Below are 27,873 nucleotides of genomic sequence, written 5' to 3'. Positions count from 1 at the left end.
TTAATTACCCCCAATGGATATCTGAGCATATCAAATAGAGCAATTTGCAATTGCTTGTTTGTGTGTCAAGAATCCAGTCTGGACAGCTAGTGAAATAATAGAGTCTGGGCTCTTTTTAATGGAGGTAAGGACATTATTCAAGACTGGGAAAGGAGGTAATTGGGTCAAATAGTTTAAGAACTGCTACTCTAGAATCAGTTATGGCAAAGATATGTCACAAGTGGAAGAACATAAAGAGCAGACTTTAATTTCGAGCAATCTTGTTCTCCTGCCAAAGTTTGGCTGCCTGATCTATAGAAGATTGCATCTAATTTCATGGCACAGAGGTGGGTGGAGACTACTTTTTTTTCTAGTTTTCCTTTATTAACTTTAGGAGTATGAAATCCCAGCCAAGTGAAGCTGACACGCCTCTGGGTGGTTCTTTTATAACTTGGACTCTTCCAGTGTTGCAATATAAGATCAAAGATTCCTAAGAACTTCTCATATTGCCTGTTTTGATATCTCTGGGACTGAGGCTGCAGCTGTGTTGGGCAACTTTAGAGAGTGTGATCCAGGAACTTATCCCTATTTTCCATTCAGAAGAAGTGCAAAATGGCCCCAGAAAAGAACGAACTGGTCTTCTTTGTAAATGGCAAGAAGGTAGGAGAGAACCCATGTTTCTTATAACATTTCTTCTTGCATTTTAGTTCAGGGATTATTCCCATGGCTCTTTTCCTTCTTTAGCAGATGGCAAAAGCATTTCTCAAAGGAGCAGTATTGGATTTAAGATATTTCTTTAAGATATTTACTGACCTATTCAATAAATGATAGAGGAATGAAGAAACAGTGATAGCTGATGAATAGCTGTCATTATGGCAATTGGGGGTGGTTGTTTTAGAAAACAAATTAAACTTTTTAATGGATCCAATGTTTCTTTGAATCAAAAAGGAGGAAAAAGCAGAGCATTTTTCAGGCAATTTCTGTTTCATTTTTGCATTGATAAAGATCTAACTGAAGTCAGGGACATCACTTTTATAAAAGTGTCATTCATAAGTTAGTGCTGAGCTCAATAAACCCTAATAAAGCTGAATTAAAGAAAACTGCAGATAACAACTAAAGTAAGACAATTAATGCAATCTCACCTGCTACATAGTAAAGTATGTAATCAAATAAATAACATATATTTTCTTGGTTGCCTTCAACTTTTCCTGATCCTGTCTTTGGTTGCTTTTTAGTTAGCATATTAACATCCGAGATAAATTGAATTACAAAAGCATTTCCCCTCCCAAAGCCCTATTTTTCTGTTTGACAGTGAGATTAAAATTTAGTGATTATCAATAACAAATGGGCTCTGTGCTGTAGCTGGAGGAACAGGTAGATTATTCCATTCCTGATGAATTTCAGAGAAAAACATACTGTATTGCAATGTCCTGGTTTGCTCCAGAAAATTTTACCACCAGACTCTGCATAGAATTTGCTCTGGCTGCCAGGATGTAGTTCATGAACTGAAACAAGTTAAAACCTCCCTTTTATAACCCCCCCCATTATAAATAGCTTAGAATTAGATTAATCTCATACAGCAAGGTCAAATTCTTCTTTTATGGCTGAGCATCTGACTGATGCTGGCCTTAAAAAAAGATACCCTCAACAATTGTTCTACCATAGGGTTGTCTTCAGAGGTAATGAATGGGGCACAGACAGGGTGGAGATTACGTAGCTTGCATCAGCAATGTATACAAAGTCACTGTTCTTCCTTCCTTAAAAACACTGTGGTTTTTAAGGAAGCTTTCCATATGAATTAATCTTTAGTCAGAGGAGAATATTGTTTTTGCCCATGCATAATTAAACTGGAGATCAGAATGACACAATCACCACAGCTTCTTTAAATCTCTGTAGCATTTATCCCAACAGAGGTCTTTTCTTTTCTCTTGTCTTTTCCTAACCATGAGCTTCCTTGAAATAAAGAGAAAGGTGAAGTCCTGTTCCTATATCTTTTTGTCCTCTCCCAATAGATCACTGCTCAGAAAACTGTATGCTTTGCATGTAGAAAAGACCAGCTCAGCCCATAGATCTTTAACCAAAAAAGCTTTACCAGACATCTGGAAAAGATCCCCTTCCTCTTTTGAATTCTTCAAGAGCTGCTAGCAGATCAAGCAGAATAGGCAATATGTTCATAGTTACCTCATCTAGATGCTTCTAGAGCCATAATGGCAAACCTATGGCACGTGTGCCACAGGTAGCATGCAGCGCCCTCTCTGTGGGCATGCAAGCCGTCGCCCCAGTTCAGCTCCGTTGTGCATGTGCATGTGCTTCCCGCCAGCCAGCTGGTCATTGGATCTCTGCTGCACATGTGTGGGGGCGGGGCATGTGTGCAGGGCCCGCACACTCATTGCATTTTGGGGGTTCAGGTTCTTGCGCACGCATTCGCATGCACGCATGCTTTGGGAACTCAGTCCAGAAAAAGTTAGCCATCACTGTTCTAGAGCCTTCCTCTTCATGAAAACAATTCTGGCAGCATTCACAATGTACATCTTCTTTAGAGTATGGTCCATTGAAAATCACACTGAGGCTGGGGTTGAGGTAGATGGAGTCCAAATCCCTGTTAAGAATATATTTGATGACAGATTAACAACTCATGATACAAAATGTGCAAAAGTGTTTGTTCCAGACTTTTATGGATCTAAACATTAACTGAAACCCTTGCAAATCCTCTCCCCTCCCCCCTCCCTATAGTAAGTTTTACATCAGCCCTGTCTCTTCCATGAGTCAAAAATCCTCTGAAAGGGTGCCAGTATTGATTTAGCAACTCAACCTTGGGAAAAGGTTGGCAGATAATTTGGATTACTTGCTTCATAAAATGAGTCCACACTGTAAGTAAAAGATGCATGAGTTCTGTGACAGTCACTTTGACGTAAGCGGGCTTTGTGGTGCAAGTTTGTTCAGATCCTTCAAAACCCACTGCAGCATGGAAAGATGATGAAATGCTACCAGAAGAAGAGGCACAAAGTAGAGCTGAGCATTTCAGCAAACTCTGAAAATGAATTGACCGAGAGTTTAGGATAGAACACGATATATTGCAGTTGATGAGAAAGGTTACCTTGTCTCTATTTTTGGCAGCCTGGTAAATAACTGGTATAGTTATTTCAATGTGACTTCAAGGCTACTATGATGAGTGATAGGAGGATTTGATAAGATGTAAAAAAAAACAGGCCAAAAATAATACAGGTAGTCCTTACAACAGTCCATTTAGTGACTGTTCGGAGTTACAACAGCGCTGAAAAAAGTGACATGACTGTTTTTCAAACTTACGACCCTTGCGGCACCCCCAAAGCCACATGATCAAAATTCAGACATTTGACAACTGCCTCATATTTATGATGGTTGCAGTGTCCTGAGGTCGTGTGATCACCTTTTGTAACCCTCTGACAAGGAAAGTCAATGGAGAAGCCAGATTCACTTAGCAATTGTATTACTAATTTAACAACAGCAGTGATTGAATTAACAACTGTGGCAAGAAAAGTAGTAAAATGGGAAAAATTTATTTAACCACTGTCTTGCTTAACAACAGAAGTTTTGGGCTCAATTGTGATCGTAAATGGAGGACTACCTATATTTATTAATCTGGCTATCATTTGAAGTTCATTAAGCATTTAACTTCTCAAACCAACAGTCAAAATCATACTATTTTTCCATTTCATTATAGCATGACTGTGTCGTTGTATTTAACTGGAAATTTTTGATTAGTATTGATTTTGTAAGAAGGTGATATAAAAAGAAAAATAGCTACTTCAATCAAAGGAGGACCATATGCATTTATTTTACCACTCCTTATACACTTAATGTCCCAATGATGTATTACATGAATGGCTTGACTTGACTTTGTTTGAATACATAAGCATTAAATCAGCTTTCCCAAAACAGGTGGTTTATAGATGGCTAGAAATTATGAGAGTTGCAGCAGTGGTTTCAAAATTTTTTACTACTGGTTCTGTGGGTGTGGCTTGTTGGGCATGGCATGGCTTGTTGGGCGTGGCTTGCTGGGCATGGCAGGGGAAGGATACTGTAAAATCTCTATTCCCTCCCCACTTCAGGGAAAGGTTACTGCAAAATCCCCATTTCCTTCTGATCGTCTGGGCTCAGGAGGCAGAGAATAGATGGGGGCGGGGCCAGTCAGAGATGGTATATACCGGTTCTCTGAACTACTCAAAATTTCCGCTGCTGGTTCTCCAGAACTGGTCAGAACCTGTTGAAACCTACCTCTGAGTTGCAGGCCCTACATATGTGGAAGGAACTAGACTGGGGAAGTTGAGGGGATGGGGGCAAACCTTTTCCCTTGTACCTGACAGTCTTGGTGGAAAATTGATGTCCCATTAAATCAATGGCAGTAGCAACAAGGGGTTTTTTTTGGTTAGAAATGTAGCTTAGTCCTGATTCAGTTTTTATGTGACAAGTAGTTCCTGTAAAATGATAACAAATGAACATGCAGGAGGAAATAGACTTTGAAATTATGATCTTGTTGTTTAACGTGTATTATACTGAATGATCTTGCTGGATCATCCCAAAGGTTTATGCAATCCAGTCTGCTTCTACAGACTGTCGTTACCTCCCCAGCAATTATTATTGAATAGCACACTGCTACAAAATATTATGGCTCTGTAAAGTCAGTATCAATTTCCTCAATCTCCTTTAAAGAAGCTTCCTTAACTAATTGCCACATTTTATGGCAGTAAATTTGCGATCCCGTTGCAAACGGTAGTAAAGATAAGTAGAACCCACCCCTGCAGTAAACCAAATTATGCCAAGAAATGTGCATTTACCTATCCTAAATGTGCATTTACCTTTTGCCAGTCCAGGCAAAATGAACATTAACAAATGCTTAATTTGTGTTACAGCATCATCACCACCACAACTTAAAGTACACAGTGAACTTCTTCTACACAAATATAAGAAATGTGCTGAGATAATCTGTTAATAACAAAAGTAATTCAGTACCTTGTCAGGAAGAGAAGCAAGCATAGATTTTTGATTTTTTGACCCGGGATTAAAGTTTTCAACTGAAAAGCAGTTTTATAATTGATTCTAATCCGAAAAGGTAGAAACAAACATTATTGTTAATAATTAAAACTAAATTGGCTAGAGTTCAGCAGGTCAAAATTTTCTCCTGCTCAAGATCTCATACCCCACATATCACTTAAAGAAACTAAGGTAGAAAAACTGCATGTTTAGTCAGTAGCAATAGGGGGGCAATTTTTTTTACTACCGGTTCTGTGGGTGTGGCTTGGTAGGCATGGTGTGGCTTCGTGGGTGTGGCAGGGGAAGGATACTGCAAAATCCCCATTCCCAACCCATTCCAGGGGAATGATACTGCAAAATCTCCATTCCCACCCCACTCTGGGGCCAGCCAGAGGTGGTATTTGCTGGTTCTCCAAAGTGCTCAAAATTTCTGCTACCAGTTCTCCAGAAGCTGTCAGAACCTGCTGGATTTCACCCCTGGCCCAGGCCGCCCAGCACCTTGAAACTGCTCAAATGGCTCAAATTATAGCTGCCATTTTAGCCTATTATACCCAACCTTTGTCGTTCATTTGTATTTTAATTTACTGCTGTACCACTCTAGAAAAGGAGTTCACTTAGCCATGAGTATGCAATGGCTATCCATCTGTCTGGGTACATACAATCTACTGAACTATAAGCTGATTAACTACAGTTATTATGTATATGATGCAAAATTAGGCACTGTAGATATTTAATAGCTTAAGGGAAGAGTTTCCAGAGAAAGACATTGAAAGTAATCAGGAATCAACAAGAAGCACTATTACAGAAAAATGCTGACAAATAACTCAATTAAAAATCTGGCTTAAAGGTAGAGCAAGAATGGAGTGGCAAGAAAAGCAAGTAGGAGTTCAGTGTAACTGCACCATAAAATCTACCTTGAAGAGTAAATGAACAACCTGACTCAGTGTCTATCAGTCTTGTACTGCAATTAGGGAGGAAAGTATGCTTTGTTGGCAGAACAGGTAGTGCCATCCAGATCTTGGTACACTGGATGCTCGTGACTGAAAACCTAAGCTTTGGTGCATAGAGCACCTAGTACGCTACGCTGGACTGGGGAGACAAAGTACACTTAATTTGTGATTTCAAGAGATATTTCTAGCCCACAGTATATGATAGGAGGTGTTTAGTACAATTTTTTTTTGGTCAAACGTAGTTGATTTTTATTCTACAATTTCAGTAAGAATATTGCCCATTTATTTAAGCTGAAATTATTCTTTCTACTAAACAGTAAGACTATTAACACTTAAATCAAAACAAGGAAACATATAAGAAACCTTTTTAAAAATGAATAATTAAAGGCACCAAAACCTGTTTGAAAGCCACCGGAAATGTAAATATACCTTGAACTGAGCTTAACTCCTTGTGACTGCATAAACATATCCAAAACATTTGCTTGGCAGCAATGCAAAAGTGATTTATTTTTGTCATCTTCCACAATTTGTTTTGACTTTCTATTGTCTTGCAACATGTTGTCCTATACAATATTGATCAGGCCTGAACATGTTGTCCTATACAATATTGATCAGGCCTGAACCTGATTACTTCCAAAAGTCATTGTCATCTGCAGCTTTATATTGTAAATGCTATGTAATTTGACCTCAAGGACAGGAGTATTTCCTTTAAGAAATGGTACTTAGTCAAAGAGATTGGGTGGTTTGTGAAATTCACTCACAAAGGGTAGAATGTTCTGACTTCTACAATGTAATCAGATGCTGATGAATGATATCAGTTTGTTTGTTTCTGAAATTAGCTGCAACATACTATTTATAGTTAAATGTGTTTTAAGAAACTATTTTTCTTTTTTCTTTTTAGATAGTGGAGAAGAATGTGGATCCAGAAACTACTTTGCTAACCTACCTTAGAAGGAAATGTATCTGAGCTCAAGAAACATGCACTGTATGGAATTTAAAATAGTCCATATATTTCCAGGTAGCCTAAGGATTTGGGAGCAGACCAGAGTACAGTAAAATAAGTTTTAAGATTTCTGAGGATTCCATGCTGTTAATTCTGTTAGTCCCAATATTTCTAGTGTTGCCAGAATTAAACTGAATGAAAGCACATTCACAATTGATAGTAAAATCTCTGGGTGAGAAGATGGATATCTTTGATCTTCTGCCTTGCATTGGATTAGTACAAAAGAAGCTGAACTACTTCTACATTCATTGATTCCTATGTTGGAAAATTAATGCCTAACCTGGAAAATAGCATGGCTTTTTTCTAATCAAATCTGATTTCAGGATGAACAAGCAATGCCCCATCAACCACCCAACCTCTCTTACCTTCCACTTATCTGATGATCCTTATTATCAAGTCCTAAATTCTTCTATATAGCCTCAGTTATCACCAATTGCAATAACTTATGTTATAGTTACAGTTGGCCATTACTGGAGGATATGAAGGATGACTGCTCTCCTTCCAATTTCTGTTGCTTGATGACAATTGTTTTCCTAAGAACTGGCATTCCCTTTGCTAAAATACATTTCCCGGATAACATAATAAGGCTTCAATAAACTGCCAAACAAAATGCCAGGTGTCACAAATATATCTTTACCTTCCCTTTTCTCATGAATAAACTCTAGTTGTGGTCACAACCCTAACCTTAATCCAACCACAAACTAACAACTACATTTAAGTTGCACAAATCTAGCTCAGGCAATAAATGTGGTTTTGGAGCAGTAACTATACCAGGGAATTCAGTTTGGATATCAGAAGTTCAGGAGATGGAAAGGGATAGGCTAGCTAATTTAAGGGGATCGATTCACTGGTTTGGATTTTGTAAGATTTCTCTCTTGTTTAAAATAAGTAGCATATTAATGCTTATATCATAGTTAATCTTAGATGCTGAAAGAGAGACCAGGAAAGACTAGCAGACTAATGGGGAAAGTTCATCCATTAGGGTCCAGTTTATTTGTTTTTCATAAAAAGTTGAATAGCTTTGCCGTGGAAAAATAATTGCATAGTACTAATTACATTAAGAATGTTTCCAAGCAGAACATCATATATTTTACTAGAAATACACATTCCTTGACTTCTATGCTGGAGAATTAATGCCTAATCTGATTTTTTTTCTTAGTCATATGTATAGAACAAATAAATATATCTAGTGCATGTAAATCAATTATTCCCTTTTCACCAGCTGATCGTCTCCAGGAATTTAAAAAGATAAAATTGTATTTATTTAAGGATATATGCACAATTGAAGTTGGACGTATTAATCACCAAGCCATAAAAGAGGCGTATTATGAGACTTTCAGCTTTGTATGCAGTTTTATACACAACCCATTAAATTAGCTTAAACTCTCAAAGAGCCATCAACAAAAAACACTGATTAGCAAAAGGCAGATCAGAACTGATTGATTTAAAGACTTGCTTGAAGAACTGGAAATGAAAAGGCCATGTGCCATTATTGGCTGTGCTTCTTGACATACCAACCAAATAAGTTAATAATTGGAGGCTGTATTCACATCACTTGCAAAAAAAACAAAAAACAAAAAAAAAACCACCAGCCAAGGCCCCCCTGTGAGGGAGATGAGTGGTTTCTAAATATGATAAATAAATACATTAAAAGACATGATTTGTTTTAATCTTTATTAGCTTTTGTGCCTTGATGATTTTGGTTAGTTTATGATTTCATATATTCTGTGAATCCAGTAATCAAGTTAAGCATGATTACATGTTGTGCGAATATAGTTCAGGAGTTTATAGCCAATTTAGTCCAGTCTTGTTCAATAATTGTGTGTGTGTGTTTTTTTTTTTAAAAAAATCAATTGATTAAATCCTATACTTAAAAGTCAGTTTTCCCACCAGGGAATACATGTGAATAAACCCAGATAGCTTAAACAAAAAGGCAGATTTTTTTATCCTGCTATTATGAACTACAATTCAAGCTTGTTACCAGGACCACAGACTTTCAGTGATAAAGGACTGTATGTGATTAGCCATGTTGGTACATTTTCCTTAAGCTCTATCCTCTTAGTGGGCTTGTGTGGAACCAAGCTGGGCTGTGGAGAAGGAGGCTGTGGTGCTTGCACAGTCATGATTTCCAAGATTGACAACTCCCGAAACAAAATCATGTATCCTTTGTACCCCATTCACTAAGATGGAAGAGGTCTTGAATGTGGGCATGCAGAATTTGTGATAGACAGGGTAGATGCTAGATATCTGAGAATATGGGTTTGTCAGAATCAGTCTGTCCCTCTTGAAACTTCTTTGCAAGTCGAAAAAAGATTGCACGCAAGAAAAATTAAATATTTCACAAAATCTTTGCTTCCTGTCCCTTGTACAGATATGTGTTAGAACTATGTGAATATACTGCTGGGCCATAATTCATGGATTATTAGTAGGAGTCTATGGAGATTTTCAGTCATCCAGGTCATAAACCTCCAAGTGGCTTCAACGGCTTTCTAAAAGAATGCAATGACCAGCTATCTGCAAGAAATATAAATCTTTCCATTCCCCACCATCCAGTCAGAGCTGAAGAAACTTCTTGGATAAGAAGTGAAACATCTTCAAAGAAAAACAAGAAAGCCCAGTTGCCTCCTGAAAAAAGCACCTTTGGGACAATTATCAGTAGGACAAACTTTCCCCAACATTTCTAATCAGCTAAATTTCAGCTTGGATTAGAAGACTTCCAAGATCCCTTCCAGCCTTATGGTTTTGTGATTCCAGAAATCCTGAAGTTCAATAGGATTTAAAGTTTCAACATTCAAATCTTGTCTAACAATTTTGCTAATATTTTAATACTATTGAAGCATTGGATAGCATTTATTAAAATCACTGTGTTTTTTCAACTCTAGTGTCTTAGATTAATATTTGTCAAATTTCAGTGAATGACAGTGAATTATGATCATCTGAAGGAATGATAATATCATTGCCTTGATGTCAGTTTATTCTCTTTCTCATTTACCTTTCACATCTTTATCCAATAATGGTGTTGGTAATCAGAAGCTTCATCCTTTGGCCAATATTTGCATAGGATTTCAACTTTCATCAGGCCCAATCAGCATAACCCATGGGGAGATGTCATCTTCCAAAACATTGAGATGATGCCTATGTATCTACCTCTGTTCCAGTTTCAGTATGAGATAGCCTAATCCCGAACATTGGCTTTCATTGATTTTATTGTACTTTTTTAGGGAAATGAAGTTTTTATAAAACAAGCAACTTCCTTAATTCATTTCTTCAGCCATTATTCTGCAAATGCATGTTTATTCCCTATCTGTGCTCTCCATCATGTAGCTGTAACCACTGTTGAAGGCATTGGTAGCACGAAGACAAGGCTGCACCCTGTACAGGTAAACTGGGAAGATGTGTCTATGTGTTAACAAATGCTTAGGTTCACAGATTAAATTAAGTTACAGTTCATTGTATGAATAATTGGCAGTTCATATAAAAACCCAAAGACCCTACTATTTATATGTAATGTGATGTATGAATCAGACCAGACACTCGTGTTCACATCTGTCACTAAAAGCAAGTTGATTAGTTGATTTGTCATGGCATATTGTATGAATCAATTCTTCTTCTAGGAGAGAATAGCCAAAAGCCATGGATCACAGTGTGGTTTCTGCACTCCTGGGATTGTCATGTCTATGTATACATTGCTTCGTAATCACCCTCAGCCTAGAATGGAAGAAATTGAAGATGCTTTTCAAGGTAAGATTGCCAGACACGGTAGTCCACAACTCCCATCTTTACTGGCACAATTACTTTTCATCATAGAAGAAAGCAAGTAATACATTTGAAAATGATTAGGTTGATCTCTCATGACTTGGTGAATTTGTTGTCATGTCTTTTGACACTGGAATCCTGCTTTCCAAAGTTATCAAAGCCCCAGAGACAATGATTCTTTTCTCTATTGACAGTTTCCTTTCTTGGAAGAAAAAAAAAAGAATTTCTTCATGGTAGATGAAAAGCAAAAACTAAAATAACTTTCTTTCCATTATGTTCTACATGCCTGTTAACTTTTTCAACTTGATTTGGCAACATAGGAAATCTCTGCCGCTGTACAGGATACAGACCCATTCTGGAGGGGTACAGAACATTTGCAAAGGTGAGGAGCTAAAGATAAAATGTCTTGGTGATGAAATCAGACTGACATTTCCAAGTAAATGTGAAGATGGAATCTGCTTTGACTTCAGCTAAAGTTCTGCTTACTTCATAGCCATGTCTATGTAGCTTACTTGACAACAGTACTGAAGTAATTTGCTACTATCTCCTACTGGGTTGGTTTTCAATTTCAATGTTGCTCCCTATGTTGTCTCCATAGAATCACTGGGATAATCTATGTGTTTTAATATGGCTGTACACTGCCCTGAGTCCTTCAGGAGAAGGGCGGTATAGAAGTCTAATTATAAATAAATAAATAAATAAATAAATAAATAAATAAATAAATAAATAAATAAATAAATAAATAAATAAATAATCTTGAGTTTTAAAGGCCAACAATACCCAATTTTGTTTCTCATTATCATCCAATTCCAAGGAAATATTCTGGAACATTGCTGAGGTTTGGAAAATGGGCTCAATGAGAGAACCTGCTAAAATTATACTCAGGCAAGACAGAAACACTGTTATCAAAAAACAAACAAACTGCATTTAGGGGTTACCCCTCAAGAATGATCAGAAATCACAATTGTTGCAAAAATAAGTAGGAAGACTGCTAACTGATTCGAAGGTATGGGGATTAGCTGCCCGTGTGGAAATCTACAATAATTGTTACTTGCCTGTGGGACACAAGTTAAATATTGTTTAGGGCTTGACAATTTGAGGAACTGCTCTCCCAAGTATCAACCTGTCTGCCCGGGGATACCTTTTTGAAGATGTCCCTGCTGCTAATACATGGTGGAGGGTCTTCTGTGTGGCTCCCAATCTATGAAATGCTTTCCTTGAGGAGATGAATTTGGTCACTTTCTTCCAACATTTAGAAAAATGAGGAACACATATCAATTATTTGTTTACTATATCGATTTTAATTTAGATTTAATATTTATTTACATCCTGCTTTTATTATTTTTATAAATAACTCAAGGTGGCGAATATACCTAATACTACTTCCTCCTTCTATATTTCCCCACAAGAATAAGCCTGTGAGGTGAATTAAGGTGAGAGAGAGTGACTGCCCCAGAGTCACCCATCTGGCTTACATGCCTAAAATGGGACTAGAATTCACTGTCTCCTGGTTTCTAGGCCAACACCTTATCCACTAGACAAGTGATGGTGAACCTATGGTATGCATGCCAGAGGTGGCATGCAGCGCCCTCTCTGTGGGCACATGAACCGTCACCCCAGCTAAGCTGGGCATGCACGTGTGTCTCCCTCTGGCCAGCTGGTCTTCGGGTCTCTGCTGCACATGCGTGGGGGGAGGGTGCATGCGTTCCCCCCGTGTGTGTGTGGGGCACTCAATCCAGAAAAGGCTCACCATCACTGCATTAGACAAGCCCTTTTATTTTTCATATTTTAATTGTATTGGTTTTATATTGTTTTTAGAATTGTAAGTTGATTTGATTTCTTGTATAATAAAAAACAAGGTACAAAATAAATCAGTAACTGTCCACCATGGGAATTAATTGTTGATTTGTTGTTATTGTTGTTATTGCCTTTAAAGTCTATCTTTTCTCTGAGAACTGAGGATAATTTACAATGGTATCTCTCCTGATTTAATTCTTACCTTGAAAGTGGATTAGGGTGAGAGACAATAATTGGTTCAAAGTCATTCTATAGTTGAATAGGGACTTAAAGTTCAGTGTCTTCAGTCCAAACCCTATCTTTTATCCCTGACACTTGAATCTGATCCAGCACAACTCTTCAAATGTTTGCATGTTCTTTCATATGTGCTCCAGTTTATTTATTTATTTATTTATTTATTTATTTATTTATTTATTTATTTATTTATTTATTTATTTATTTATTTATTTATTTATTTATTTATTTATTTATTGGTTTGATTTATATGCCACCCTTCTCCGGAGACTCAGGGCGGCTTACAATGCGTTAAGCAATAGCCTTCATACTTTTGTATATACCTGCTTAATAGGGCTTTCGATTTATTTGGAAATATTTCTATATCTTCCTATTTCTATCTAGGAAGGAGGATGCTGTGGAAAACTAAAAGGAAAAGGTTGCTGTATGGCTGGAAAAGAAAAAAATGCGGTAAGTGGCATAAACCAGTTGGATGCCTTTCAACTTTTTAAAGTATTTCTGAAGGAAATAAAATATTTGTTTTAATGTTATGTAATTTCTTGTAACTGGATTATTTATCACTCTTGACATAGTAAATTTATTAAAAAAAAAACAATTTAAATACCACATCTCCCTCCCCCATGAAATAAAGAGAAATATAACTGTTGAGAATATTGGAGATTCTGTTAAAGACTCTCAGTGTCCTCATAATTATAATTCCAGGATTATTTGGAAACAAGTGTAAGGTCCCAAAATACACTTGAGTCACCAGAATGCCAAAGAGAGAGACTCAAGATGAGGTTTGCAAAAAAAAAACAACAGATTTTATTTATGGCCAAAAACAAAATACTGGGTGGAACTATATCCAGAACATACAGATACAATGCATGCGAGGAGATAGCCACACATTGGGGAAGGTATGGCGTCCTTTTATACCCTCAGAGACGTCAGCTTAGTACCCAACTCTGGCCTCCCAATCCAGGCCCGTGCATTCCTTGTTGCCCTGCAAGGGGGAATAGAAACTTCCCAATTAGTCATCTTGAGCATTTCTTTGTTTACTCAATTGGCCACTTAGGTCCCCTGGCCCTGGAAAGTAGGAGTCTATCCAGATCAACATAAATTAAGACTGAAGTGTAAATTATGCCTTGGAGATACGTACCATGCTCTTAGATGGCACAAGAAAAAAACAGGGAGAAGATTGATATGGGTTCAGGTCAAATGGCAGGGACATATGTTTGACAAATACCAGATACATTACAGGCCTAATAACAGAATATGTTTGTTACAGGAGATACAAATATAAAGGCATAATATATGTGATACAAATACAAAGGCATATGTGTATTACAAGAACCTAATGGTTACAGAATCTAGTATACCAGTATATCATATCCTAGTATTATTTATTATATCCTTATTATTGTTTCCCTTCACAAGGAATGACTACTGAGCCTTTTTATGTATTCTGATTTGCCATATCACATGTTAAAAGCACTGACAATTAGGTACTAACTAATTTAGTGTCAGGGGATACAGTGGTTCAGTTAAATCACTGAGCTTGTCAGCAGCAAAGCTGACAGCTTAAGTTTGAGCCCCAAGCACCACACGAAAGGGTGAGCTCTGGTTCCTGTCCCAGCATCTGCCCACCTAGCAGTTTGAAAGCAAGCAAATGCGAGTAGATAAATAGGTACCACTTCAGTGGGAAGATAACAGCCTTCCATGCGCCTTGGTGTATAGTTATGCTGGCTACATGACCACGGAAATGTCTTCGGACAACGCTGGCTCCCTCAGCAAAGAAATGGAGATAAACATTGCCCCCTAGAGTTGGACATGACTGGGCAGGAGAAACCTTTATCTTTTAATTTTAGTATAAGCCTATACCAAGGGTTGGCAACCCGCGGCTCTGGAGCCACATATGGCTCTTTCATCCCTCTGCTACGGCTCCCTGTTGCTGGTCGGCTCCACAATTGATAGGCCTTTTGGTTAAGAGAGGTAGAGGAAAAAGGACACTGAACTAGGAGGAGACTCTATGGTGGGGGAACTAGACTTCCAGTCAGCTCCAGAATTGAATGGGGGGCTTCCGGTTAGGGCCTTTGTGGCTCTTTGAGTGTTTAAGGTTGCCAACCCCTGCTTTATATCATAAAATTTACTACTGAGTGAACATGTATAGAACTGCATACTTAGTGTGATTTATAATTACCTCCAATAAGACTTCCCCTTATTGGTGACAGTGGGATTGCTTAACTGGAAAACCCCAGTGGGAAGACCCAGTGAGATCTTCCTTTGGATTTAATGCAATGTGTGAAGTCAGAGGACTGCAGATCATTGAAGGGATTATTGTAAAATAAAAGAAGCAGAATATATTCACACTCAGCTTTTGGGTATCTCATCTTTCATGCAAGAACATTTTACCCGTGAGAAAGTTCATGAAATTGTCTTCCATTCTGAAAGAAATTAAAAAAAATTATTTCAACAAAAATTCTGTGTGTGTGTGCGTATGACATAATTGCAAATTATATAATTACAATTTCTAGACATTCTGTTATTTGTATTACTTAGAAAATTGGAAATAAAGAAAAAAATATCCTATCAATGTTAGCAATAATTTAGGATATCAGTGTGCCAAGCATTACTTTATTTGGCTTTTTCATTCCAAGTTAAGTATTGAAAAGAGTACTAAGTAGTAGAAAAGAAAAAATGAAAAAGCGTCCTCCAACTTGCATCAATTGGTAGCAGATTTCACTCCTAAGATTAATTATTTAATATTAAAATCTCTATTGTATTGTACTTGCTGTATATATATATGTGTGTGTGTATGAAAGAGCAAGAATGCAAGGAAAAAATAAATAAACAAAGAAAATTTAACATAGAATAAAATACTAAAAAAAAGGAAAATTAAAAAGAAGAATTATTAATTTTCTGATTTCCCTTTTTAATATGTCTGCTAATTTGCTATTTTTATTATGTCTTATATTTTTTTAAAAGGTTCAGGGGTGCAATAATAAACAAGTTAATGGCCTGGACTGTTGCATGAATGAAAAAAAAGGCAATTCGGTAAGATTATGAAACCTTTGGATATAGATATTTACTCTTGGTAATTTCTTATGTAGAAATAAACAGCTGGAGAAATTAGGGTTACAACTCCCAGATTTCTTAAGTACCGCAGTATAATTACTAATTTGTTTGCTTGGGAATTTTGAAAGTTGTAGCTAACAAATTAGGAACTATTGGATAGTAGGAAACTGACTTAAGAATTACTTGGTCATGTAGTATCTGAACAAATATTGTTACTTCTTGAAGGTTCTTACTGTTCCTAAATTTTTTTACAAATTCAGAAATAAAAAAAACATGAAAATAGTCTTTAATACTACAATAGTACAAAACCAAAAAAGAAAAAAGACATACCGGTATATACTACATTGTTTAATTTTATACTACTAAAACACTTTAGAACATAGAATAACAGTGTTGGAAGGGAGCTTGGAGTTCTTCTAGTCCAATCGCCTGCTGCAGCAGGAGACCTTATACCATTTCAGATAGTGGCTATCCCGCCTCTTCTTAAAAACGTCCAGTGATGGAGCACTCACAACTTCAGAAGGCAAGGCATTCCACAGATTGATTGTACTCACCATTAAGAAATTTCTCCTTAATTCTAGTTTGCTACTCTCTTTCTCTCCTTCTCTCTCTTGTGTCTGTAACCTTTAATTAGGTGAAACAATGCATCATAGGGCAACAAATTTTGAACCAAGGTACCTTAAATGACCTAATTTACTGAATGTGTCCAAAATCTGGGACCCATGATGCCAGTGGAATTGAAATTTGGCAAACTTGTTGTCACAAATTTGTACTGCACTGCAGTACAAATTTGGTAGACTAGTCTCAGCTAAGACTTCTGGAGGCTAGGTAGCTCAACTTCTCTTTGCAGCCATTGGAGATCAGGTAGAGCAGTCTCATCTTAGTTCTCTGGAAACCAGTAGACTGTGCCACCATTGACTGCTGAAGGGCAGTCAGCTATGTTAAGCTGGCAGGAAGTCAGAAGTCACTTCCCACTGCTTTTTTGCCCTTGATCATACTGTTTCTCTGTTTAGGTAAGGAAATATCTCTGAAACAATGATCCACTGGATCTTGGGGTTGTCTAATATATATATATATATATATATATACATTGTTTTCTTCTGCAGAAACTGATTACCACAACTCTGTTCAATACGTCTGAGTTCCAGCCTTTAGACCCTACCCAAGAGCCTATATTCCCACCTGAGTTATTGGTGAGTTTTCTTTTCCTTGCCAAACTAACTAAATTTCCTTATGGAAGTTTTTGGTGTTCTTCTTGATTTGCAGCCATAAACTAGGACTCTGTCAACATATTTGGAGGGCACCACTTTAATAGAATAGAATATAATTTTTTATTGGCCAAGTGTGATTGGACACACAAGGAATTTGTCTTGATGCATATGCTCTCAGTGTACATAAAAAGAAAAGATACATTTGTTAAGAATCATAAGGTACAACACTTAATGATAGTCATAGGGAACAAAAAAGCACTCAGGAAACAATATCAATATAAACCATAAGGATCCAAGCAACAAAATTACAGTCATACAGACATAAGTGGAAGGAGATGGATAATGGGAACGATGAGAAGATTAATAGTAGTGCAGACTTAGTAAATAGTTTGACAGTGTTGAGGGAATTATTTGTTTAGCAGAGTGATGGCATTCGGGAAAAAACTGTTCTTGTGTCTAGTTGTTCTGGTGTGCAGTGCTCTATAGCATCGTTTTGAGGGTAGGAGTTGAAACAGTATATGTCCAGGATGCGAAGGGTCTGTAAATATTTTCACAGCCCTCTTTTTGACTCGTGCAGTATACAGGCCCTCAATGGTAGGCAGGTTGGTAGCAACTGTTTTTTCTGCCGTTCTAATTATCCTCTGAAGTCTGTGTCTGTCTTGTTGGGTTGCAGAGCCAAACCAGACAGTTATAGAGGTGCAGATGACAGACTCAATAATTCTTCTGTAGAACTGGATCAGCAGCTCCTTGGGCAGTTTGAGCTTTCTGAGTTGGCACAGAAAGAACATTCTTTCTTGTGCTTTTTTGATAACGTTTTTGATATTAGCTGTCCATTTTAGATCTTGTGATATGGTAGAACCTAGAAATTTGAAGGTCTCTACTGTTGATACTGTGTTGTCTAATATTGTGAGAGATGGAAGTATGGAAGGGTTTCTCCTAAGGGTTTTTTCTTCTACCACCATTTCTATGATTTTGAGTGTGTTCAGTTCCAGGTTGTTCCGGTCACACCACAAGGAAGAGTAAACTTAGATACATTGTCTGGAGCTAACTTGAAGATTATGTCATCAGCTTTCCCCCCCCCTTGATACATTTTAGTGGTGAATTAGGAACTATATAGAGTTGGTGACAGAGAAGGAAGAAGAAAAAAGGTTGGTTGGTTGTGTAAAAAAGAAGAAAATGGGTCAACAACTATATGCAAGTTGGGAGTCCTTGATTCAGCACTCTTTAATCTTAAAGTAAATACTCTCAGATATGATGGGAAATGTTATCACTAACAGTTTGTTAGTGCAAACTGTTAGTGCAACAGTTTTATACAGAAGCAGTGCAAATGACCCAAGGCATTAAGCAACAGTTGGCTGCTGAAAAAGATCTGTAATTCTTTTGTTCATATAGCTTGTTGTATCAGAGAACATCAGTCCAGGATAATGGCTCTGGACAGAGGTTGAATTATGCCTGACCAGGAAACATCTGATGATGGATATTTGTCTCCTTTTAGCAACAAAGCTATCTATTCACCTTAGTCGAGCAATTTGTTCCACAATTCAGGAATTTTGTATTCAGGCATTTAGCATCCTGATCTTGCTTAGTCAAGGAAGCTGTATTCAGGAGACCTTTCAGGGAATATAATTCTTGATTATATTGGGAGGTGAAAATAATAATAACAAAAAAATCCTAGAATAAGGCAGCAACAAGAAAATATATATCTATGCCCATAAAGGCTCCTTCTTTGCTGGTCTTTGAAGGCTCTTAAAGAATGAGCTATTTCAGAGAGTCTTCCCATGATTTGATTTCATGTTGCCATGTTTTTATTTTCTTTGCATTCTTGCAGGATTCTTTTGTTTTTATTTTTTTATGGAACTTGTTTTATGCTGTATTCTTTTCCTATATGATTCATCAAAAATAATTTTAATTGTGGCAACACAGAAATAACTAAATAAGTAAGTATACAAACAAATAAATAGGAGTCTGCTGCCTTAAATAAAATAAATGTCCATATATGAAGATGAGAGAACTGTATCTGGACAAGAATTGATTTCAAACCCACATTATTTATTTATTTATTTATATTTAAATTTATATACCGCCCTTCTCCCGAAGGACTCAGGGCGGTGAACAGCCAAAGTTAAAAAACATAGAATACAAAAATTTAAAAGCAATTTAAAATATATTAAACAATTTGGCCCATCAATTAAAATACCCCATTTAAAATTAAAATTAAACAATTAGAGAAGTTAGGCCAGCCCGGCTTGTTGAAATAAAAAAGTTTTGAGGGCCTGGCGGAAAATACGTAAATCTGGAATCGTCCGTATCTCCAGGGGGAGCTCGTTCCAGAGGGCAGGTGCTCCCACAGAGAAAGCTCTCCCCCTTCACATTCTATGAAACTTCAAATTAAATCTTATATTAGAGAACAGGTGGATTTAAAACCAATATAACAATGGTATTATTTTATGAGATTCCTTGAAATGGAGAGCATAGAACATAAAGTGGCAGGTTTCTGTGGTTACAAAAATAGGTTGGGCAAATTGTGTTACAGTGATTTTAGGGTTTTATTCAATGGCAGAACTGCCAAAACTGTGGGTTGTTACTCCTGGATGATGTAAAGCAAAACTGAGGATGGCCACATATATTTTCGAGCATGTCCAGACGCAACAAAATCACTATCAGTCGTTCTTCTTGTTTTGTCCACCCAGACCTAATGGTTTGCACACTGAATGTCAGATTGCTGCCAGAATTTACTGCTGTCCTGTCTAGATAAGTTGGTTCCAAAATCAGAATTTTCTACAGGTTCTATTACAAAGAACGAATATCTATCTGAAACAAATTTAGAATGAAACATGTGAATAGTTGTCTAAAAAATAAAGTTCAGATTTTGGGAACCACACAAAGCTAAGCTAATCTTTCCCATCAAAATAAAACAAAACATGGTTTTAATTTTGTTTTACTAATGAAAAGTTTTCATATTATTAACTTGCAATGCTCTATCGTTATTTTACTTATATATAATTTGAAATTAATTATTAAATGTAGATGGTATATTTATTTCTTTGTCTAACTTTAACCCAAACCCTTATGAAATTATTTGCTTTAGTAATAGCAAAAGCATTTAGACTTATATACCACCCCATAGTGATATATAAGTGTAATATTATATATATATTACAACATTCTCTAAGTTATTAACAATGTCAGCATATTGCCCCCAACAATCAGGGTTCCCATTTTACTGACCTTTGAAGGTTAAGGTCAACGTCGAGCCTCGTCAGGATTGAGCTCCAGGCTGTGGCCAGAGTTAGCCTGCAATACTGCATTCTAACCACTACGCCACCATAAAGAGTAATCCACTGGAATCAATTTCCTTAAATTCTAGCTAATCACTTCTGCCTTATTAGCCTGCAATTAACAGGGCTTTGGTGCAGCCTTGCCAGACACCAGGGGCAAAGGACTTTGACAAACAAAAGCTAATATTTCTCAAGCTACATTGCCTCAAGCTTTGTTGCAGATAGATCTTTGAGACCTCTTGCCCCTCCCACTTACAAATACCCAACTGGATAATGAGAGAGGATTTATTAACTTCATAGAAGGACTCCTGTGCTACTTCTTGTTGCAAAGAATCCTGAAGCCTGTCACTCACTGGAAATAGTAGCTGCAGCTATAATGCAACCTTCTCTTCTCCCTCGTACCAAATTGAGATTGCTTGCTTGGTGATGCCATACATGAAGCTAAATCTGCCATTTTCTCTTTAGATACAGAAAAAGCCTGTTGAGCAACTGTGTTTCAAAGGCGAGCAAGTGATGTGGTTGCAACCATCAACTCTCAAGGAACTTGTTTCTCTGAAAGCTCAGCACCCCGATGCCAAGCTTGTAGTAGGGAACACAGAAGTGGGTAAGACGACCAACTCTGTTTCCTGTTGAACAAATGCACACAAAAATAAACATAGCAGTATATAATTGACTGACCAGTCAAGATTTCACTTCTTCCTTCATAATATCAAATAAAGTCCCTTGCATCACCATTAATAATTAAGGCTGCAATTTTATACACATTTAAAATAGAAATTCTGTTTTAAAGATAATTAATAACTTTTATAATGAATTAATACTAGTGTCCCTGCCCCCCACAACTTGGGTTAACATGTATATTAGGTCATAATGTGGTTAGTAATAGGAACCGACAAGTTGTACGAACCCAGCTAACATGCAGTTTATTTAGTGAATACGACTGTAGTATGATCGCTATGCTTTACGTCTAATTTAGGGGAAATTTGATATTGAATACTGGGTGTAAGGACACTAAATGCCCTCTCATAATCCAGCAGGCTTCTTATGTTCATGGGATCCTTGTCTGATCCCATAGCTGAATCATTTTTTTTCTCTGTATGAATGCCTCAAAACAATATATACATTCAAAATAAGTTTTCAAGCATTTTTTGGGACCCGTTAACAATTTTCTCCCTATTCCCTTGGAAATACAATATTTGGGAATGTGTGAAGCAGAAGGGAAAATTCTTGGCTTTACACATCCATTACAAGTCAGTGCAAGTGTCTTCCCTTTTAGGCATACAGGAATGGCCCTGGAGATTGCTTTAGGAAGGGAGTATTATCACCACTGAGATGACATCTACTGTTCTGGGAGTCTTTTATATAAGAGCTTTGTTGCTTCATTGTCAGTTTTACTATTTCTAGTGGGCTGCCATGTCTGCACTGACTCACTGGATTTTGTTTTCTTCAGGTATTGAAATGAGATTAAAGAACATGCTGTACCCTGTGATTATAGCCCCAACTTGGATCCCAGAAATGAACTCTGTTCAGCACACAGAAGAGGGTAAGTAGTCTGCCTGTTGCCTTAAGGGATTGGCAAGAGGTACTTGAAATGCACAAGGAAATGTTTACAAACCATGATAAAAAAAAAAAAAGTTGGGTGGGAGCTTTTCTCCCCTTGCACTTATAGCCCCTCTCTGTTCCTGGTATTCTGATTGCACTCCTGGGGAAGGTTCTAACCAAATCCAGAGCTCCCTTGACACTTCTGCCAGCCACAATTTCTGAACATGTTTGTCTTCTGAAAAAGTAAGATTGGCTGGTGGAGTAAACTATCGAAAAATGCCAAGGAGGTACTAAGAATTGTACTATTCAACAAGCAACAGAAGCCTGGATGGGCAGGGAATGGCACTCTATCAAGGACCTTCTGGGAAAATTGCAAGTACAGCATATGGCCAAATCAGGTACAGCAAGTAGAACCCAAGACCACATTGAGGCAAGCCAGATGCCTTAGAGCAGTGTTTCTCAACCTTGGTAGCTTGAAGATGGGTGGACTTCAACTCCCAGAATCCCCCAGCCAGCAGTGCTGGCTGGGGGATTCTGGGAGTTGAAGTCCACCCATCTTCAAGCTACCAAGGTTGAGAAAACTGCCTTAGAGCAATATTTTCCAATCAGATTGGCAGGGAATTCCAGGAGCTACAATTCTAATACAAATTACAGTGTGCCTGTTTGGGACAAGCTATCCAAGAGCAGATTGAAGACTTACATACATGTGCACATATCATACTCCAAATGATTTCTTTACAAAAGGGAGCATATATTTCCATTGCACTAATAAAACATATATACTCACTTATTACAAATGTAATAAAACTTTTTAAAAAGGATGATTTGCTGCATAACCACAGGTTTACTCACTTTCTTGTAATGGTAGAATTGGTATGTATCATCTAAAAACTGGTAACTGCTGGAAAATGAACATCTTAGCATGCTGAGAACGCTTGCAACCTTTTAAACAGCAGTAATTTTAAACCTCTAACTTCTCCTGAAAGGGGTCAACCTGTAATCTCTACTCCCCCGCTTTTCAGAGTTGCTTCCAGGTTTGCTACTATAATTGCTGAAAACCAGTGCTCCAATTTTTCCTGTTTTCAGGGGAGAAATACATCAAATCTGTAATGTACATTGGAAAATAAACATGTTGCAGTTTTAAAAGAATTTCCCAAACTCTACCCCAAAAACCAGCTGTCCCCACATATGTGATATAGCCCCATCTACCATGACTCTCAGACTCCTTCCTTGCTAAGTCAAGTATACATCCTTCTAAGATATACAGGAAATAAAACCTTTCTTGATTTTTAAAAATAAACCATAGTTTATTTTAAGGGAGGAGAGTAAAGATCTAAGAGCTGAAGTGGCACAGTGGTTAGAGTGCAGTACTGCAGCTATTTCAGCTGACTGCTAGTTCAGCAGATCAGCGGATCAAATCTCACTGGCTCAAGGTTGACTCATCCTTCCATCCTTCCGGGGTGGGTAAAATGAGGACCCAGATTGTTAGGGGGCAATATGCTATTTAGTATACTGTCTTTGGTGTAAGCCACCCAGAGTCCTCGGAGAGTGGGCGGCATAGAAATATGACTAATAAATAAATAAATAAAAATTTATTATATAAATTTAATAAATAAATAAAAAAAAATCTTCAGTTCAGCTCCTGAGAGTAATACCTTTATCTTGGTGAGGTTCATTTGGTCAAATCACTCTTGTTTCTGGTTTTACAGGAATCAGATTTGGTGCCTCCTGCAGCCTGAGCTGTGTGGAAGAGGAACTCAGGAAGGCAGTGGCCCATTTTCCTTCTCACCAAGTAGAGGTCTTCCAAGCTGTCCTAGAACAACTGAGATGGTTTGCAGGACCTCAGATCCGCAATGTTGCAGTAAGTGCTTCCAAATAGTTTCTGATAAAGGAAGGAGACAAGAAAGGCAGGTAGGATGTACTGTTCCTTTAAAATCCCAAAGGTGCTTTTTCAGAAGAAAACTGGACTTTCTTCTTTTTTATTTATTTATTTATTAGATTTTTATACTGCCCCCTCTCCCAAAGGACTCGGGGCGATGAACAGCCAAAATTAAAAAACATACAATATAAACAATTAAAATACGTTTAAAACAGAATTAAATCCAAAATGGTTCCCCAATTTAAAACGCTGTACCCATACCCCTATAAATAAGATGAATTTAAATTTTAAAAATTTAAAATTTCCACATTTAAAAAGGGGGGAAGATTTAGGCCAGGCCAGCTTGATAAAATAGAAAAGTCTTAAGTGCGCGGCGGAAGGTGCGCAGATCCGGGATCCTACGTATCTCCGGGGGGAGCTCGTTCCAAATCGTAGGTGCCCCCACAGAGAAGGCTCTCCCCCTAGGGGCCGACAGCCGACATTGTTTGGCCGACGGCACCCGGAGGAGCCCCTCTCTATGGGAGCGTACTGGCCGGTGGGAGGCTATTGGTGGTAGCAGGCGGTCCCGTAAATAACCAGGTCCTAAGCCATGGAGCGCTTTAAAGGTGATAACCAGAACCTTGAAGCGCACTCGGAAGACCACCGGGAGCCAGTGCAGCTCACGCAGGAGAGGTGTTACATGGGAACTCCATGTCGCTCCCATCACCACCCGCGCGGCCGCACTCTGCGCCAGTTGGAGCCTCCGAGTGCACCTCAAGGGGAGCCCCATGTAGAGAGCGTTGCAGTAGTCCAGACGAGAAGTAACGAGGGCATGAGTTCTTGGATGAGAAGCAAAACGTCTTCAAAGAAAAAAGAAGAAAGTCCAATTTTCTCCTGAAAAAGCACCTTTGGTACAACCATTACTTGGATGACTGAGAATCTTACAGTTCCTTTAAAATGTATCTCCCTTTGCACTTTTATATCCCAATTTATTTTATTATCCTTCACACAATACTTCCCCATAATACTGGTGGTCAGGCTAGTCTACTGACTTTAATTTTAAGGTTACACAATTTCATCTGCTTCTGAATGTAAGTGTTTCTTAATCTTGACAACTTTAAGTTGTGGAGTTGAGGTTGGCAAGACTGAGAAATACTGGCCTAGATAGTTTTCACAGCCAGAATACCTATATGCATAAGTTACTAGACATGCTAATGTTCCTTCTAGTTCCCCCCACAAGGTTCATGGTGACCCACAATGCATGATCTCAGGCAGTGGAGGTTCCTCCTGGTTCGGCCCGGTTCCACCGAGCCGGTAGCGGTGACGATATGACATCACCGAACCGGTTCTGCCCCCCACCCCCCACATTATTGTTACCTTTTATTTGGCCCCATCCCCAATCTATTGCTGCCTCCTGAGTCCCAGCTGATGGGCTATAAGGAAAAACTGTTTAAACTCTTGCCGCGGGGCTTCAAAGGGCCGTCCTACAGGTGATCAGTGGTAAAAGGCAAAAGGTGGTAGACTGGTGCCTCCAAAAACAAATGAGTAGACCGGTGCCTGCGAAAATAAATGGTTAGACCAGTGCCTGCAAAAATATATGAGTAGACCGGTACCTGCAAAAATAAATGGGTAGACCAGTGCCTGCAAAAATATATGGGTAGACCGGTACAGCTCTGCAAGCAGTTAAAAGCCTGGTAGACCAGTACCTCTGCTAAATCCTAAAGAATTGTCACATGACCATCAAGCCATGCCCACAAAATAAGCCATGCCCACAGAACCGGTAGTAAAAAATTTTAGAACCCACCCCTGATCTCAGGGAGTTGGGTGGAAAATGATCCTGTAAGCATGGTTTGTTACAAAAATATTTCAACTTCCTCTTCCAATTTTATGCCAAGAAGTCTGAGAATTAATAGCTGGATCCAAGCCATCCTGTGAATTTCTGTGGCTAAATGTAGACTAGAAATTGGATATTTTCGTTCCTAATAGAATAATTCCTGTACCATGCATAAAGAGAACAAGCCTACAAAGCAATAAGATTTCTCATTATTTGGTAAATTCAAACTGATCAATGAATCGTCTTATGCATGGCTTAGTTTGAACAAATCTTCAGAGAAAATGTCAGCTTAGGAGAAGCATATCTTTTAATTTATACCAACCTTCAGGCCAGAGAGATATATTTTAGAGTGAAAATGAGTAATAGTTTTTAAACTGACAAATCAGATTTGACTATATATTTTCTTTGCTAGGACATGTTAAATGCCCAGAAGTTTTACAGAAACAGTGAAATTAAATAATTTATCTAAATGTCTTTATATTCACTCACTCAAGTACAATTTAGAATAATGAATCAAAATGTAAATCGTTTAAATCCACCATTTGTTAATTTCATGAAAAAAACATTTAGCACATTGTGAAAGCATGCACAGTATTAACTTGAGCCATATTGTTTCCTTAACCTATTCTTGTTCTATTTGAGGACAAGAAAATCCCATTTTAATTTTAATAGTGTAAAGTTAAAATATTCAGGATTTTCCTCACTTACTTTGATGAGTGATTTTAACGATGTCTGTTGACCTAATTTCTAAGATATGTCTGTGCTACATTTTCTTTCAGGCTATTGGTGGAAATATAATGACTGCAAGTCCAATATCTGACCTAAATCCAGTGTTGATGGCAAGTGGGAGCAAACTGACTTTGGTGTCAAATGGTAAGCAGTCTCTCAATTTCCCTTGCTGCCGATACAAATTCTGTTATGGGTGTGAATGGAACAGTTTCCATGCCTCATTTTATTTTCTGGGGCAAGTCAGGGAAAGTAGTGTGGCCTGTTATTTTTAAGAGCCACACTAAAGAATGTCAAGAGTACTTTCTTTGGTTATTCTTTCTTTTGCTTTCTAAAAGCTAATGCTGACTATTCCCCATAACCCCACATGCTTAGATAGTTTCAACATGGATTATTTAACTTTGGTTTGGTTTTAATAGTCTATGGAGATTCTCAGTCATCTAGGTCATGGTTGTTCCAAAGGTGCTTTTTTAGGAGGCAACTGGACTTTCTTGTTTTTTCTTTGAAGAAGTTTTGGTTCTCATCCAAGAAGCTTCTTCAGCTCTGACTAGATGGTGGGGAATGGAAGGATTTATATTCCTTGCAGACAGCTGTTCATTTGCATCCTTTTAAAGAGTCATTGAGGCACTTGGAAGTTTATCTATTTATTTTTTATTTTTTGCAATTTTTGGGAAATCCATTCCAAATGGATTTCCAAAAAATTGCAGTCTATAGGAACCATTTGCACTACTCAGGTGAGCCTGAGGACACAGATAAACATCCAAGCTAAGATTCTGTGCAGTTCAGAAAACCCCCAAACCCCACTCCTGGCTGGCCCCACCCAGCCCACCCCTCCCAGGAGTCCCCACATGGCCCGTTTTGGATGCAGATAAGTGCAGGGCACGCACAGATGCTTGGGAAGGATGAAAAATGGGCCTACAGGAAGTTCAGGCCTCTGGAGCCTGGGGAGGCCATTTTCGCCCTCCTGGAGGCTTGAGGAAAGCCTCCGGAGCCCAGGGAGTGCAAAAACACCTCCCACTGTATTGCAGGAGGCTGACTAGGCCACGCCCACCCCGCAACTGGGCAGAGACCACCTTGCTAAAATTTTTGAAGCTTACCCCTGAAAATACATATATGAAGGTGTAGATGTCTAGGGAGCACCAGGCTGGAACAGATAGCTAGGACATATTATTTCATTAGTATAGTAATACTAATGTATGTCACAATCTTTCCTTGTGGAATTAAAAGACTAGCTACCATCCCAACAATAAATAGTTGCCAAGTTGAATCAAGAACCCACCTGCTTACTCTGTGTGCTATATCTTGTTTTCTTGCAGAGGGCAGCAGGACAATAAGGATGGATGAAAAATTCTTTACTGGGTATAGAAAAACTATACTGAAGCCTCAAGAAATACTGCTTTCAGTTGAGATTCCCTTCAGTAGGGAGGTGAGGTGATTTGAATATTTATTATCATAGAAAAAAAGGCCGTGTAGTTTTATAAGGCATATGTAACACTTTAGAAAATAGGCTCAAGATGTAGAAGAATCCTGACAGACTGGAACACTGGTGAGAAAAATAAGGTTTTGCACTTAGGCAAGAAAAACTAAATACATAGGTGTAGAATAGGTGGTACCTTGCTCAATAGCAGTAATATGAAA

At 38.0% G+C, this 27,873-nt stretch overlaps 1 protein-coding gene across 1 annotated transcript in view; it reads left to right on the top strand.

Moving 5' to 3' along the window:
- Positions 1–485: 485 nt before the first annotated feature.
- The window catches only part of XDH (xanthine dehydrogenase), a 64,598-nt gene continuing 37,210 nt past the window's right edge, over positions 486–27,873 (top strand). Inside the window, exons 1-14 of the mRNA XM_060692459.2 lie at positions 486–639; positions 6,844–6,901; positions 9,008–9,104; positions 10,217–10,325; positions 10,560–10,686; positions 11,022–11,083; positions 13,117–13,182; positions 15,697–15,765; positions 16,893–16,979; positions 20,741–20,879; positions 21,726–21,818; positions 23,527–23,678; positions 26,289–26,382; positions 27,552–27,661. Of these exons, the coding sequence (XP_060548442.2) occupies positions 592–639; positions 6,844–6,901; positions 9,008–9,104; positions 10,217–10,325; positions 10,560–10,686; positions 11,022–11,083; positions 13,117–13,182; positions 15,697–15,765; positions 16,893–16,979; positions 20,741–20,879; positions 21,726–21,818; positions 23,527–23,678; positions 26,289–26,382; positions 27,552–27,661 (1,311 nt within the window). The 5' untranslated portion in view covers positions 486–591. The remainder of the gene's footprint in view (positions 640–6,843; positions 6,902–9,007; positions 9,105–10,216; positions 10,326–10,559; positions 10,687–11,021; positions 11,084–13,116; positions 13,183–15,696; positions 15,766–16,892; positions 16,980–20,740; positions 20,880–21,725; positions 21,819–23,526; positions 23,679–26,288; positions 26,383–27,551; positions 27,662–27,873) is intronic.

Source organism: Pantherophis guttatus, chromosome 1 (genome assembly GCF_059756535.1).
Source record: "Pantherophis guttatus breed Tessera chromosome 1, ASM5975653v1, whole genome shotgun sequence".
NCBI lineage: Eukaryota > Metazoa > Chordata > Lepidosauria > Squamata > Colubridae > Pantherophis > Pantherophis guttatus.
This window is presented reverse-complemented; position numbering and strand designations above follow the sequence as displayed.